Source organism: Elephas maximus, chromosome 4 (genome assembly GCF_024166365.1).
Source record: "Elephas maximus indicus isolate mEleMax1 chromosome 4, mEleMax1 primary haplotype, whole genome shotgun sequence".
NCBI classification, from domain to species: Eukaryota; Metazoa; Chordata; class Mammalia; order Proboscidea; family Elephantidae; genus Elephas; species Elephas maximus.
The window spans coordinates 185,035,115-185,052,560 of NC_064822.1; the positions used below are offsets into that span (position 1 = coordinate 185,035,115).

At 43.4% G+C, this 17,446-nt stretch overlaps 1 protein-coding gene across 3 annotated transcripts in view; it reads left to right on the plus strand.

Annotated features, from left to right (window-relative positions):
• XPNPEP3 (X-prolyl aminopeptidase 3) overlaps positions 1-17,446 on the plus strand; it is an 84,454-nt gene that overhangs the window by 32,534 nt on the left and 34,474 nt on the right. For all 3 annotated transcript variants that reach the window (XM_049884470.1, XM_049884471.1, XM_049884472.1), the window contains one exon: positions 1,080-1,282. In XM_049884470.1, coding sequence (XP_049740427.1) covers positions 1,080-1,282 — 203 coding nt within the window. The remainder of the gene's footprint in view (positions 1-1,079; positions 1,283-17,446) is intronic.

Sequence of the window (17,446 nt, forward strand, 5' to 3'; positions counted from 1 at the left end):
ATCATGTTCAACAGCCTAAATTTCATTAATCCAGTATAGTTAAAATCTCACTGAAAATAATTTTCTCAGAAGTACTTCTCATCCACTATTGTTAATGTTAGTAGTTTACTAGAAAATTAGAAGATTCATATTTTCCGTGTAATGTACATGTAGAACCATTTTTACTTTTAAATCAAAATATTTAGGATGCTGTATCACTAATGTGTACCCAGTCAGAGTTTTCAGGGATTTTTTTTTTTTTTCCCTCTACTGTCCCAAAGTGCTTTTTAGTCATACGAACTCCCCAGCCCTCCAGACTTACATGGTTAGGGATATAGCTAATGGCCGACTGTCAGAAAAAAAAAGAACAAATGTAGACCTAATGTTAAGTGGAAATCACTTCCATTTTGAGCCTTTTTATCATAAAGCTCAGGCAAATACAGACCATTTCTGTGGGCCCCTAAATAATAAAGGAGAACCCTGATTGTCTACCATGAGAATAGATAGCAGGTGGAAAGGGAGAGGTGAATAAATGTGATTAGCATGTGTTATCAACTACACTGTTTCCAGAGCAGCAAATAATTGTTCCAAAATGAAACAAGAACCTTCATTCACTGGTACTGAGATCTTTTTGTGAAGGAATGCAGAGCTTTAGCTGTAAGGTCACAATCTGATTACTTTTTGTTTTGGGTGCAGTTCCTCAAGAATGCTGCTAGATCAATGATGGTGGTGATCGGTTGTTATAATTGTTCTTTAACAGATACTAAGTAAAATCAGTGCTTGAGTAATGCTGCCTCCAACCTGTACGCTTTAGTCCCATCTATCTGTTATCCATACAAAGAACACTGAACTTTTGAGGCAGAAAAGCTGTCCGTTCAGTCTCAGGATACCTTGCCATTTTAGGGGAATGGCCTTCCCCGTGGTTTATGATTACACCCTTCAATTACTTTAGTCCTGAGAAATTTTGCACTCAAGGCTTTAGAGTTCCGCACCACAGACCTTATACTTATGACTCTTGTTCAAGTCATTATGGCAATTTGGTATTTCTTATTGCTGCTGTTAATTTTGTTCTAAATTTATTTTTGGCTTCTCGTTTTAAGCTGAGACAAATACAGTTTGGTATGACTGGATGAGGCCCCCTCACGCACAGCTGCACTCTGAGTACATGCAGCCTCTGACTGAAGCCAAAGCCAGGAGCAAGAACAAAGTCCAGGCTGTCCAGCAGCTGGTGCAGCGCCTCCGGTTGATCAAATCTCCTGCAGAAATTGAGCAAATGCAGAATGCTGGGAAGCTGACCTCACAGGTACAGTTCCTGTTGAAAACGTTTTTGCCAAACTAAAAAGTTACAAGCTTTTAGAGTTCAGTGGGCACCTTGAGGTCATGTACCCAATGCAGTCGTAGTCTCCTCACAGATAGGTGAATGTCTAGCTTCTGTTTAAATATGTCTAGTGAACATGGGTTGCTCCTGTTAGTGAACGTGAGACTTGTTCAGTACTTTAAAAGGCAAAGTAAATGCCATCTTGCATCTTCCCCCGTCAGTCATAGATGTTTTTTCTGGGAACAACATAATTATTTCCTCTTGATAACTGTACCAATGACCAGAGCAGACCCATTGCCATCAAGTCGATTCTGACTCATAGCAACCCTAAAGGACAAAGTAGAACTACCCCATAGGGTTTCCAGGGAGCCCCTGGTAGATTCAAACTGCTGACCTTTTGGTTAGCAGCCATAGCTCTTAACCAGTGTACCACCAGGGTTTCTGACTATACCAATAGTGGAAGTTAAACGGGGTTTGATGGCTAAAGAAGACTCACAGGATCCACAACGACAATGCTTACAAATCTGCATTTACAGGAAAAGGATACAAGATAGCAACAGCATTAGAGTAAGGATATACATCACAGCCCATGGCCACCTCAAAGCAAGGAGCCTGGGAAGCCAGGTACAGGCTCCTATTGCCCTCTTCATAAGTTCCAGGAGCAGGGTGTGTTTTCTCTCACAGGTCTCACACCTCTAATGCATAAGCAGAAACTAAGGAATTAAAAAAATAGGCAGCCCAAAATGGGACCTCAGCTAGGGACTTTTATCTTTTCTTGGTCACAAGGCATACTTCTGTCACATAACAGTAGAACCCTGTGGGGGTCTCATCGAGACCAGGTACAAACCATTAATTTCGGTGTTATCAAGACACAGTGCTGGCTGGCAGTCCAGTACAAACTGCCCCAAAGCCCGCTGGACCAGTGGCTACAAAGGAACATTGTTAGTGAGTACGCCTCGCTGCTTAACCGAGCTCAGCGCCATGTAGGAACTTTAGCAGAACAGCTCAGGCTACTTGCAGGCCTTCTGGAATTAACCCTCATAGAAAAGTCTACATCCCTGACCCCTGGTCAAGGGTTTTTTCCTATAAAATAATAATTGTTAGTTTAACAATGTTACCTGATTGGGGTCCATGCCCTGGAGCAGTCGAGCCAATGAAACGTACTCCAAGTCAGAAAGAACGAGAAAGTTTATTAGGAGGTGACACCAATCAGGAGTCTGGCAGCAATGCAGGGTGTCTTTATGGAGTCCCAAAAAGCAGTGTCTACATCAGAGCTTGTATATCATTTTTGCCAGGGTTGCATAATGTTTTTAAGCACATAGCCCCCAGATGGTCAGATGAGTATGCATCACAACTACAAGAAACTCTTTATTAAACTTAAGATATGTATGTTGGACGTGTGGACTCTAATCTGTATGTTTGTAACAGGCTGAAAAAACTTACGTAAGAATCTCTGGGCTAGTGGAACTGGCCTGCCAAGCTTACTCTGACTGAGATAAGGAGCGAGAAAGAAAGTTGCAGACCAAAAGCACCAGGCAGCCTTCCTAGCTGCTGTCTTGCAGGCTGAAGGCCATCTCCCAAGAGACCAAAGAAGAAGAGGGAGACCAAGGCCGCAAGAGCCAAGAAGACCCCACACCCCTCTGGAAAGAGACTAGTGCAGCTGGTGCAATAAAAAAACATTTAGGTTACTTAGAGCATCATTATGGCGTTAGTTATGTCAAGCTCTTAATCGCCCATTTTGAAGGAGAAAACATGCTGTGATGTATTAGGGTCACAAAAGCAATTACTTAATAACCTTTCTCTGGTTATTATACATGTTTTGATTCTGTATGTGTGTTTTGATTGCTAAAGTCCTAACCTCTGTACCTGTAAATATTTGGAAATAGGGCTTTTCTTTTGTTACGTTAACAAGATCATAGCAGAGTAGAGTGGGTCCTATACCTAATCCCTTCTCAGTGATGTCTTATAAAAAGGGAAAACAGACACGGAGAGAGACACCAGGAAGTGACCATGTAAGAAACTGTTAGCCAGGGAATGCCAAGGAACACCCAGGACTACCTACAAGAAGGGACCCTACCTCTAAAATGGAACTAGTGGTAGTAGCAGCGTCAGAAGCTGCCTAACTTCTGAGAATAATGAGAATCAGGATTAGCCCAAGGCTGATCCCTGTGAGGTACAGGTCAGACAGACACACCTCCACTCTCCAGCCTTCTTACTGAAGTAGCAAAAATGCATTTTCTTTAGTGTTTTAATATTAGAGAGAATATATTTTCTCATTTGTTTTAGTATAGCTGTATAAACTGTGATTAATCTCTAGTCCTTGGAAAATGGTGCAGGCTCTGTTCAAAATATAGCTGAGCAGCCTGTTCCGCTCTTAAAACATAGCAAACACCCTAATACCTTACAACAGGTTTTCCCCTATTCAAAATAGGTGATTGAGAGCTTGACATGACTAACACCATAATGATGCTCTAAGTAATCTCTAAACTTTTTTTTTACCACACCAGCTGCAGCGGTCTCTTCCAAAGGGGTGCAGAGCTCTCTCAGCCCCTGTGGCCTTGGCCTCTTTTCTTCTTTCTTCGTTCTCTTGAGAAACCGCCTTCAACCTGCAAACTGACAGGAAGGCTCTCTGGCATTTTTAATCTGAAACTTTCTTTCTTGCTCCCTATCTCAGCCACAGTGGACTTGGCAGAACAGTTCCACTAGCCAAGAGATTCTTATGAGTTTTTCAGCCTGTTAAAATATACTGATTAGAGTCCGGGTGCCTATACACATATCTTCAATAAAGAGTTTTTTTGTAGTTGTTTTGTGACGTATAAGACCATCTGTGGACTACGTGCTCAAAACATTAGGTAACCCCTATCTTCCCCATATAAAATCCTCCCATCAACCCTTTAGACAGAATTTGGGAGAAATTTAATCCCTTCTGTCTCTTGAATACTGGTATTCAATAAAGCCTTCTTACTGCTTACCTCCTCCTGTCTCAGTATTGGCTTTGCGGCAGGAGGCTAAAACGCACGATTTGCGGTAACATTACCAATTCAGACACCAGCCATTCCTCCCACTGTGCTCTCTACTTCCTTGCTGGGTTCAGTTATCTATTGCAAATGGCCACACAGAACTCACAGACCATACTTAACAGTTAAGTAGTTTCTTAAGGAACAGGGTACAACTCGGAATCAGGATCAGGAAACATGTAGGCAGTCTCCCTTCTTCAGCGCAGGAAGCTCTCTCAGCTCCTCTTAGCCATGCAGGCCTCCTCTCAGCCCCCTCAGGACAGGCTCTTCTTGGCCCTGGCTTCTGCCACTGGGCCCCTTCCAGGCCTGTCACTGTCTTCAGTGTTATACCCCTTGATCCATGTTATAGCTCTTTTAGGGGGTTCTTTGCCTCCATTCTGTATGCTTCTTCTCTTCCCTCTTTTTTCTTCTTTCTGCTTCTGTCTGCTTCATATCTTCCTACTTCTTTCTGTCTGAAAAACCTCTGTGGAGCTGGCTGCGTATATATACAACGCCTTGTCAATTTTAAGGCCCCTCCCAGTGGGGGGGCACAAACTGATCAATCCCCTCTGGGTAAGCCATAGACAATTCAAGTGCATCTCTCTCTTCCCCATTTGATTGAGGTCTAGTTAACTTCATCCCCATTAGACACTACAGGTAATTTATTTACATAGACTATTGACCATTTCTTGTAAGATGTATACCAATCGCAGGGCAGGCTGCAGCCTAGGGCCAGACCAAAATTATCTAAAAAAAAAAAAAGTATCAAACCACAACTTGTTTACCGCTTCCCCAGGAAATGTCAGTCAACCTAGACAAAAATAACAAACCCTCTGGGTTAGAAAACTAGGACAAAGTTAACTCCTCAGGGCTTGGGGGAAAAAAAATCAAGTGGTTTTTCCAAAGAACCAAGGCAAAAGGCCACATAAACTCATTTTACCAATCTACCCCCGGCCTTTTTGCCATGGGTTCTTTCACATTCTTTTTACAGTCTAAATTAGTCATTAATAGTTATTCCATCCGTAGGGCAAAGGCTCTCAGGGTAAGTCACTCAGGTACCAGCCACTCAGGTCTGTTGCAGGTGTCCATCTGATCTGGTCAGATTCTCCACAAGGTCATCATCGCTTCACCTTTTCTGGTCTCTGATAAAATTTAACTGAAGATTAAATTCTGTTGCTCTGACCCTCTCGAAGTATCGGCATCACAAAACTTTCCAGGAACTTTAGGTTTGGCCACTGTACTCCAGTCCAACAGTGCCTCCCCCTTAGCCCACTGTGGTGCGATGGATCGCTTTTGTGTGGCCTTTCTCACCATGGCCTTGTAACTACCGCCCAAGTGATGGGATGGGACTGTGCAAAGAGGGTAGTTGTGGCCTACCAAGGGGATTGGTCAGTTTCACCATCCTGCTGGGCTTGAAAGGAGCCGCCCCAGAGGCGGGAAAGAGAGAATTCTACCACCACCAAGGAAGAACAGCCAGGAGCAGAGAGCACATCCCTTGGATCCGGAATCCCTGTGCTGAGGAGCTTCTGGAACCAGGAGACCAAAGAGAGAGAGAAAGAACTGTAACCCTGAAGACAATGAGAAGCAATGGCAGGAGAGACTGGCAGGAGACCGCACAGTGGGCTTCCTGGCTCGCAGAGTGAGAATGCTGAGTGCCTGGGGTGCCTCTGGGGAGAGAGAAAAGAGCTTTGTAACACTTGCCTGAGCAGGGCAGAGGCCTTAGGGCCAGAGAAGGGTGTGCCTGGAAGCACAGCTGGGAAGGAAGAGGCTGTCCTAATGGAAGAACTGTATCTGAGTATTCTCAAGCCTGAAGTGGAACCTGTTACTTCCCTAATAAACCCATAATTGTGAGTATTGTCTGTGAGCCCTAATAAAGCCCGTAATTGTAAGTATCGTCTGGGAGTTCTGTGTGGACATTGCAATGAATTTTCGAGCCCAGCAGAGAAGTAGAGAGTGCGTGGGAGGGATGGTTGGTGTCAGAATTGGCAAAGATGGAGGAGAGAGGAGGCATGTCTGACCTCCGCCTCAAAGGAATCAGCCTTGGACTATTGATCTTGATTTTCCTTCTTCCTTATGAAGTTAGAGATGGTCAGACACTGCCCCCATGCCATTCTTACATGCACTCTTTCAGCTACAACTTCTTACAGTCACCGTTAAACCTGGTAACACCAACAGTCACCGCTGAATCATATAATTAGATCGGCATCTTCCCCAACCCTCTCTTCCCCAGGCCCATCAGGAAAAGAGGAATCTATTCAGTGAGAATCGTCTCCTGTCCCCCTCATTTTGAGTGTAAGCACACTCCTGAAAGCCTGTAAGCATCCACTTTATGCCTTTATCTCCCCCTGTTTTAGACAGCCAGTACTTAAATTGGCTGTTCCTTTCAAAGCAGTATGCTGCATGTTCCTTGGTCTGAGAATCTTCTGTTCCGGTTGAAACTTTGAGTATCAACATCTATAAGCAAAGTCCAGTCCAGGGCAAGCCATCAAATTGCAGCAATCTATACTAACTCATGGTGTCAAACATCTCTGTCTTTCCCATTCATTCAAGGTCATTTCATCCCTAGCCATCATAGTTAGGTGAATGGGTACCAACCATAGGCTGAGGAGTCCACACAACACCTACACTTCAGACCAACCAGCCCCTTCTCTCCCTTTCTCATTCCTAGCCACCCAGGGCTAGGTCAGCAGGTGCCAAAGGAACTTCTCCAAACTCAGTCCATCTCTTCATAGCTTCACCTCTCCACTTCCACTCATCTCATGGACCTAGGTGGTCACCTCAAAACAGCATACCAGGCTCTCTACTCACCAGCTTCCATCAATTTCCAATCCTGGAAGGGGGTTCTTCTGATGGGTACTGATATGTCCCATTCAACACACCCTTCAGATCCCATAGGGCTGTGCCTCACATGAACATCCTTTTCCTGTTCATCCACCAATCAGCTCTTTGACCAGTCAAGCCTTCAGTCATCGTGGTACTCTCAAATGCAAATCTGATCTCAAAAGCTTTTGGCATAAATCTCATTTACTATCTCCCCTTTTAGCATATCCAATCAAGTTTTGCCTGAAGAGCAGAGTTACACAGTTTTTTTCTTTTCTTTTTTGGAACAATACCCAGTATTCATTTCCATCATACATATTCAGGTCTGTTTTACAACACCAGGTAGGCAAAACATTCCTTCAATTAGACAGGTATAGTACATTCATATAAACACATAACCTTTTTAAATATTCCAGTTTCATCTTCTGTTTTCCACCCTCTGACTGTCTTACCTATTTGTAAACATTTGGCCTTAAGTCTCTGGCTGGGTTGAACCAGAAGACCCTGGCTCCATGTAATTCATCTCCCTACCAGTCATCTGCTGGGCTTTCACCCCAAGCCACCTGAATGCAGCTTTCCGGTGCACTACTGCTGCATGACATCTCTTACTTTCCTTTTAGTCATTGCAGATAGCAGCAACCAAAATAACCATCCCAGCATCAGAAGTTTCTCATCCCGTGCCAGTTCATCCTTCTCCTCCAAAACCCCGTGTTTCCGTGAGTCAGGAGCCACTGCAGCGAATTCCACTCCTGACACCAATTGTAAAATGGGATTAGTAGTAGTAGCAGCGTCAGAACCTGCCAAACTTCAGGGGTGATAATGAGAAGATAAGCCATCGCTGATCCCTGTGAGGTGGAGGTCAGATATACCGCCATATTCCAACCTTTTTACCAATTCTGACAACAGCCACCCCTCTCAAAGCACTCTCTATGTGTTTGTTGGGTTCGATAATCAATGGTCACACAGAACTCACAGACCATACTTAAAATTAAGTAGTTTATTAAGGAACAGGGTACAACTAAGTATCAGGATCAGAAAGCATGTAGGCAAAGTCTCCTTCAGTGCAGGACAGCTCTATCAGGTCCTCTTGACGTACAGGCCTCGTCTCAGCCCCCTCAGGATAGGTTCCTCTTGGACCTTGAGGACAATCCTCCTCTCAGCCCCCTCAGGACAGGCTACTCTTGGACAGTTGAGGACAATCCTCCTCTCAGCCCCTTCAGGATAGGTTCCTCTTGGGCCTTAAGGACAATCCTCCTCTCAGCCCCCTCAGGACAGGCTACTCTTGGACAGTTGAGGACAATCCTCCTCTCAGCCCCTTCAGGATAGGTTCCTCTTGGACCTTGAGGACAATCCTCCTCAGCCCCCTCAGGACAGGCTACTCTTGGACCCTTGAAAACAATCCTCTCAGCCCCCTCAGGATAGGCTACTCTTGGACCCTTGAAAACAATCCTCTCAGCCCCCTCAGGATAGGTTCCTCTTGGACCTTGAGGACAATCCTCCTCCCAGCTGCCTCAGGATAGGCTACTCCTGGACCTTTGAGGACAATCCTCTTCTCAGCCCCCTCAGGATAGGTTCCTCTTGGACCTTGAGGACAATCCTTCTCTCAGCCCCCTCAGGATAGGTTCCTCTTGGACCCTTGAGGACAATCCTCCTCTCAGCCCCCTCAGGATAGGTTCCTCTTGGACCTTGAGGACAATCCTCCTCTCAGCCGCCTCAGGATAGGCTACTCTCAGCCCTGCCATCTGTCACCATAGGATCAGCACTGGGCCCCTTCCAGGCCCATTGTTGTCTTCAGCATTATAGCCCTTGACCCATGTTGCAGTTCTTTTAGGAAGTTCTTTGCCTCCTTTCATTTTCATAGTAGGTTACAGTCACTTCATGTGCTTAGTCTATTGACCAATCCCTACATGGTACATACCAATCACAGAGCAGGCTGCAGGCTGTTGTTGTTGTTGTTAGGTTCTGTCGAGTCTATTCCGACTTATAGCGACCCTATGTACAACAGAATGAAACACTGCCTGGTCCTGTGCCATCCTCACAACGCCTGCCATGCTTGAGCCCATCGCTGCAACCACTTTGCCAGTCCATCTTGTTGGGAGTCTTCCTCTTTTTCACTGACCCTCTACTTTACCAAGCATGATGTCCTTCTCCAGGGACTGATCCCTCCTGATAACATGGCCAAAATATATGAGATATAATCTTGCCATCCTTGCTTTTAAGGAGCATTCTGGCTGTACTTCTTTCGAGACAGATTTGTTCGTTCTTTCGGCAGTCCGTGGAATATTCAGTGTTCTTCGCCAACACCACAATGGAAAGGCATCTCACTCGTCCTTATTCATCGTCCAGCTTTCACATGCATTATGAGGTGATGGAAAACACCGTGGCTTGGGTCAGGCACGCCTTAGTCTTCAGGGTGAGATCTTTGCTTTTCAACACTTGAAAGAGGCCTTTTATAGCGGATGTGCCCAATGCAATGCATCTTTTGATTTCTTGAATGCTGCTTCCATGGGTGTTGATTGTGGATCCAAGTAAAATGAAATCCTTGACAATCAATCTTTTGTCCATTTATCATGATGTTGCTTTTTGGTTCAGTTGTGAGGGTTTTTGTTTTCTTCATATTGAGGTGCAATCCATAGTGAAGGCTGTGGTCTTTGATTTTCATCAGTAAGTACTTCAAGTCCTCTTCACTTTCAGCAAGCAAGGTTGTGTCATCTGCATATCACAGGTTGTTAATGAGTCTTCCTCCAGTCCTGATGCCACAGTCTTCTTCATATAGTCCAGCTTCTCGGATTATGTGCTCAGCGTACAGATTGAATAGGTATGATGAAAGGATACAACCCTGAGACATACCTTTCCTGACTTTAAACCACGCAGCATCCCCTTGTTCTGTTCAAACGACTGCCTCTTGATCTGTGTACAGGTTCCTCATGAGCACAGTTAAGTGTTGTGGAATTCCCATTCTTCACAATATTACCCATAATTTGTTATGATCCACACAGTCAAATGCCTTTACATACTCAATAAAACACAGGTAAACATCTTTCTGGTATTCTCTGCTTTCAGCCAGGATCTATATGACATTAGCAACGATACCCCTTGTTCCATGTCCTCTTCTGAATCTGGCTTGAATTTCTGGGAGTTCTCTGTCAACGTACTGCTGTAACCACTTTTGAATGACCTTCAGCAAAATTTTGCTTGTATGTGATGTTAATGATGTTGTTCGATAATTTCTGTATTTGGTTGGATCTCCTTTCTTGGGACTAGGCATAAATACAGATCTCTTCCCGTCTGTTGGCCAGATAGCTGTCTTCCACATTTCTTGGCATGGACGAGTGAGCACTTCCAGCGCTGCATCTGTTTGTTGCAACATCTCAATTGGTATTCCATCAGTTCCTGGAGCCTCGTTTTTCGCCAGTGCCTTCATTGCAGCTTGGACTTATTCCTTCAGTACCATCGGTTCCTGATCATATGCTACTTCCTGAAATGGTCGAACATTGACCAGTTCTTTTTGGCGTAGTGACTCTGTACTCCTTCCATCTTCTTTTGATGCTTCCTTTATCATTTAATATTTTCCCCATAGAATCCTTCAGCGTTGCAACTCGAGGCTTGAATTTTTTCTTCAGTTCTTTCAGCTTGAGAAATGCCAAATAATTTCTTCCCTTTTGGCTTTCTATCTCCAGGTCTTTGCACGTGTCATTATAGTACTTTGTTTTCTCGATCCACCCTTCAAAATCTTCTGGTCAGCTCTTTTACTTCATCATTTCTTCCTTTCCCTTTAGCTATTTGATGTTCAAGAGCAAGTTTCAGAGCCTCTTCTGACATCCATTTTGGTCTTTTCTTTCTTTCCTGTCTTTTTAATGATCTCTTATCTTCTTCAGTATGTTGTCCTTGATGTCATTCTACATCTCGTCTGGTTATCAGTGTTCAACGCTTCAAATCTATTCTTGAGATGGTCCCTAAATTCAGGTGGTATATACTCACAGTTGTACTGTGGCTTTCATGGGCTTGTTCTAATTTTCTTCAGTTTTAGCTTGAACTTGCTTATGAGCAATTGATGATCTGTTTCGCAGTCGGCCCCTGGCCTCATTCTAACTGATGATATTGAGCCTTTCCATCATCTCTTTCCACAGATGTAGTCAGTTTGATTCCTGCGTATTCCATCTGGCGAGGTCCGTGTGTATAGTCACCATTTATGTTGGTGAAAATAGGTATTTGCAACGAAGAAGTCGTTGGTCTTGCAAAATTCAATCATGCGATCTCTGGCATCATTTCTGTCACCATGGCCATATTTCCCAACTACTGCTCCTTCTTAGTTTCCAGCTGTCACGTTCTCCAATCACCAGTAATTATCAATGCATCCTGATTGCATGTTCAGTCAATTTCAGACTGTAGAAGTTGGTAAAAATCTTCAATTTCTTCATCTTTGGCCTTAGTGGTTGGTGCGTAAATTTGAATAAAAGTTGTATTAACTTATCTTCCTTGTAGGCGTATGGATATTATCCTATCGCCGACTGCGTCGTACTTCAGTATAGATCTTGAAATGTTCTTTTTGATGATGAGTGCAATGTCATTCCTCTTTAAGTTGTCATTGCCAGCATAGTAGACCATATGATTGTCCAATTTAAAATGGTCAATACCAGTCCATTTCAGCTCTCTCATGCCTAGGATATCAATGTTTATGCATTTCATTTTTGAGGATTTCGGATTTTCCTAGATTCATACTTTGTACATTTCAGGTTCTAATTACTAATGGATGTTTGCAACTGTTTTTTCTCATTTTAAGTCCTGCCACATCAGCAGATGAAGGTCCCAAAAGCTTAACTTTATCCACATCATTAAGGTCAACTCTTCCCCAGGCGTATTTTGAGTACCTTCCACCCTGAGAGGCTCGTCTTCTGGCGCTATATCAGACAATGAATGTTCTGCTGCTATTCATAGGTATTCATTGGCTAATTCTTTTCAGAAGTAGATTGGTGGATCCTTCTTCCTAGTTTGTCTTAGTCTGGAAGGTCAGCTGAAAACTGTCTGTCATGAGTGACCCTGCTGGTGTTTGAATACTGGTAGCATAGCTTCCAGCATCACAGCAACACGCAAGCCCCCACATTATGACAAACTGACAGATGCGTGCAGCATAGGGCCAGACAAAAAGTATGAAGCCACAAGTTGTTTACAGCTTACCCAGGAAATGTTAACGTGGACAAAAGTAACAAACGCTCTGAGGTAGAAAACTTAGGGCAAAAGTAACTTCTCAGGGCTTAGGGGAAATCTCTCAAGCTGTTTTTCCAAAGAACCAAGACAAAAGGCCACATAAAGGAATTCATTTCACCACACTTTCCTAATGCCGATGCCCTGATTCAGACTTAGCCTCTAAAACTATGAAACAGTAGATTTCTGTTCTTTAAAGCCACCCATTTGTGGTATTTTTGTTACAGCAGCATTAGGTGACTAAGCCACGGCTGAACCATCCAATTGCCATTTCAAGAAATCGAAGTAGGCCATCAGCTGGTTGGTTCCAGTCACCTTTAAAGCATGGCAGAGTTTCTTTGGTGATCATCAACACACCCTACTTTGATTTGCCCTTGGAATTTCCTTAGAGATCACCAAAGAGCAGTGAGGCACATGGGAGACCCTTATTGTGCAATTATGCATGGCCAGTGGTTAGACCAATTCCAAGTCCTTTGTCAACAGTCCAAGTCAATATTTACCCAAATCGTGGGGTTTTTATTTGTGTCCAGTTCTTCTATCACTGCTAGGAACAAAGCACATAGTCCAGCCCATCGGACCTACTCATTCGCACCTTATTCCATGAGGATTTTACCTGCTGCTGGACTCAGCAGCTGCTTTCCACACCGAGTCAAATAATATGTATTAATATTATCTAAGGTCTTTTACTGTCTGAGGAAATGCCTAGTAACAAGTCAGAAGCTGTCTTTCCCAGAGTGTACACTGGAGGGCAGCATCTGGCTCTGTTATAGCCCACAAGGCCAGAGGTCACCATATAGCAGCCATTACAGGCTTTTGCCAGAGACTCTAGTCGCTGTAAATGCAGGCGGCAGACGCTTCACGTGTTTCAACACCAGCATCGTGTGCTCCTAACGAATAGCCTGGGCTGCACTTTTCTGCAGTTCTAAGAAGGTTTGTTGTTAAGGCCCCTAATCAAATAGGGCTTTTTTTTTTCAGAGTAGTTTTATGAATTGAGGCCGATAGTATCCTTACGTGAGAGATCTAATTTCTCTGAAAGCCAAATGAGCCCACTAGGTGTTGATCCTCTTGTTTGGTGTGAGGGTCAGGAAGTGACAACAGTTTATTCCTAGTGGTCTGTATATGTGATAGATTGCTCCAACCCATGTAATTTCCCAAAGTTCCATAATCTGGGCAGGGCCCTGAATTTTAGCAAGGTTAATCAGTCAATCCCCAATCATTGCTACGATTTATGGCCTTAGTGAAGTCCCTTTTAGCTTGATCCACAGTTTCAGAAATAATCATATGTCATTGTTTAGTGTACTGTCCGGTTGCATTAGATCTAGGTCCTGCCTCACCAGATGGTGGCACTGCACGGGAGAGCTCAGATATCCTTGAAGTAATACAATAAATGTGTATCGGAAACCATTCCACGTGAATGTGAATTGTTGCAGGCTCTCCCTAGTGATTGATAACGAGGAAAATGCGTTAGCCAAATGAATACAGGATGACCGTCACCTTTGTGTTTGTTGTATCAGTTGAAAAGTCTGGACCATATCAGAAACTGCTGAAGATCTTAGATATATAGTTTTATTGAGTCCCCTATAATCTGCTGTTCGTTTTCTTACCTGTCAGCCTTCCTTGTTGCCCACTGGGCTATTTTACAGTGAGTTTGTGGGCACAAGTACATTTGCATCTGACTTTTTTTATTTAGGGCAGTCATTCCTTTTTGTGGCCTAGATACAAAATATTGTTTCAGATTTACTAGTTGAGTTGGCATAGCTCATTGTAAAGGCTGCCGTATTACATGTCCATTGCATGTTGGATGAAGTGAGGATCTACAGAGTTATTCGTTTTTTCATTTTACCCTGTCAGGGGAGGAATTTCCATGCAGACGTTACATCCATATTAATTACACATTCAAGTAAAGGAGATACCACCACAATGTACAGTTTTTTAACCTACCTTCCAACTTTTAACTAGACTTCAATTTTTATCCTTTTCGTAATAGCATCTCCATCTCCCCTTGAATTAGTTTTGTCATCTCTAAGGGGCTCATTAGCGGGCTTAGGCCGTACTCTCCATTCTGCTTCTGTATCCAGTAGACCTAAAGGAATTTATTCTCCACCCCTAGGCCATTTCACCCACACATTGGAAAGAGGTCTTGAGTCACTTACCAGGGGTTGGCTTAAGAGACCCTCGCCTTTATATCAGTCTTCTTCCTTCATTATTATTGTTGTTAGGTGTCATCGAGTCGATTCTGACCCTTAGCAACCCCATGTGACAGAGTAGAACTGCCCCATATGGTTTTCTTGATGGAAATCTTTATGGAAGCAAATTGCCAGTACTTTATCCTGCAGAGCCACTGGATGGGTTCGAAATGCTAACCTTTCGGTTAGCAGCCGAGTGCTTACCCCATCGCACCACGAGGGCTCCTTTTTCTTCCTCCAGTACCACCTATATGACAGAATGAACTGTCCCCATAGGGTTTCTTGGGCCGTCATCTTTATGGGAGCAGATTGCCGGGCCTTTCTCCCACAGAGCCGCTGGGTAGGTTCAAACCACCAACCTTTCACTTAGCAGCTGAGTGAGCACTTAACCACTGTGCCACCAGGGCTCCTGAAACTCCTCTAAATGCAGAAAAATTGAATGTATCTGCCTTTTGGATTTTATGTCTTGAGGAGCTTGAGGAGAGGTACTTGTGTGTCCTCCAGCTTCCTATAAAATTCTAACCAAGTTTTGGTGGGCACTCTATCAGTTTCCTCCTTTTTCACGTCATTTTGAATCAGCCATCAAAAAACTTCCACATGATTAAGGCCTGAATTATTGCTTGCTTTCTCATTTTATATCTTTTGTAAAGCCCTAACTTTTTATTAAGGAGCCCTGGTGGCACAGTGGTTAAAAGCACTCAGCTACTAACCAAAAGGTCTACAGTTCCAACCCACCAGCTACTCCATGGGAGAAAGATGTGACATTCTGCTTCCATAAAGATTTACAGCCTTGGAAACCCTATGGGGCAGTTCTACTCTGTCTTAAAGGGCCACTATGAGTAGGAATTGATTCAATGACAACGGGTTTGGGTTTTTTGGATTGTTTTTTACATTTTATTATCCATATGAGGAAGGTGGGACGAAAGATCTAGAACTACCTCTTTTACATCCTGAGGTCCACCAGCAAAATCACATATAAAGCCCATGCTGGTGGTCATCTTCTATCGCAGTGTCAGTAGTAACCTGGATAAGGGGTGGCCCATTAAGGGGGGTGGTTTCCATCATACAGCCAGCCAGCACCTACATCTGTACAATGTCTGCAGCTTCTGTAGGTGCTGACCATTTATGACAAGGAAAGGGCAGTTGCCCATCTCTAGGGATGTATGTTGATCCCCTACCTTAACCCATTCTAGTTAACTAGGAGCCTCCCTGTGAACCGGTGTGAGCCCACACATTCCCCTCCACTCAGCCGTGTTCCAAGCCAGACATACTGTTCCTTGACCTAAAGTTCTCAAGAGCCATTTTTGATAAGAGTTTATCAGGGTGTTGCCTGGAATAGTCTACAAAATAAAGCATTTCCTTCACTGACTAGCCCCTGCTTCCATGGTTTCTTGCCCTCATTCAGCATAAACGAAAAAAAACCAAACCTGTTGTTGTCAAGTCAATTCCGACTCATAGTAACATAACCCACTTGAATTATCTTAGTGCTAGTGGGTCTCACAGGCTTCACTGACTTATCAAAAAAAAAAAAAAAAAAAATCACAGTGGTCCAGGTTTCTTTGGTTGGAACTCCACCTGCCGGCCAGAGAGAGTGAAGGTCACTTGAAGGCAATTCTGAGTGAGCTTTCTGCAACCCTGAAAGCAACCAGCACAACTGAGTTTTTAACAGAGCTGCCATCAATTTGCAATTCCTTTCTAATCAATTTTGCTAGGTCTTAAAGTTTAGGTAGGTTCTGTCATTCCAGATTTCATCAGAAAGTTTTATTATCAGTTCCGATTTTAAAGCCTGTGCTACGTCAAACCAAGGGTGGCTTGGCAGTCACTCAGGCATCAACATTTTGTTTTCATTCTGTTTATCAAAATTCTTTTTCTTTCTAAATAATGCCCGAGCCATGTTTTTAGTTAAGAATGAGTAAGAAATGCTGGGACAACTGGATATCCACATGCAAAAGAATGAAGTTGGGTCTCTACACATACCATATACAAAAATTAACTCAAAATGAATCAAGGACCTAAATACAACATTTAAAGCTATAAAACCCTTAGAAGAAAACATGGGGTAGATCTTCAGGACCTCGGATTTGGCAGTGGATTCTTAGATATGACACCAAAAGCACAAGCAACAAAAGAAAAAATAGGAAATTGGACTTCATTAAAATTAAACTTTTGTGCATCAAATGACACAATTGAGAGAGTGAAAAGGCAACTCGCAGAATGGAGAAGTATGTGTAAGTTGTATATCTGACAAGGGTTTGATTTCCAGACCATATAAAGGACTCTTACAACTCAACCCAGTCAAAAAAATAGACAAAGGACTTGAAGAAACATTTCTCAAAAAAAAAAAGATATGCAAATGCCCAGCTAGTACGTGAAAAGATGCTCAACATCAGCAGTATTCCCACCCCAGACCCAATCCCACTGCCGTTGTGTCGATTCTGACTCATGGTGACCCTACAGGACAGAGTTGAACTGCCCATATGGTTTCCAAGGAGATGCCGGTGGATTCAAACTGCCAACCTTTTGGTTAGCAGCCAAGTGCTCAAATATCATGTCTGCGCCACGGGGTCTCCTTTAGCAAAACAGCTCAAGCTAATTATAAACAGAGCCAAAGGACAAGTCCAAGTGATACCTCTGTGACTACATATATCCTTCCTTCCAGACATCTCTACTGGAGTTTTTCTTAGTTACCTAAACTTGGGCTCTTCCGTCTACCAAACCTGATGCTTCTCCAGCATTTTTTTTTTAATGGTTAATAATATAATATCTACCCAGCTACCTTAGGTAGAAATGTGGAAGTTATCCTTGCAATTACTTCTAACCCCTACATCTGACGAGTCACCAAGTTCACTCCTAGGGAGGCAGAAGAGTTTGGTGGAAAACATTCACGCAGACCTGGGTTTCAATGTCAAGCTGCATCCTTTTGCCAAATTATTAAACTTTGC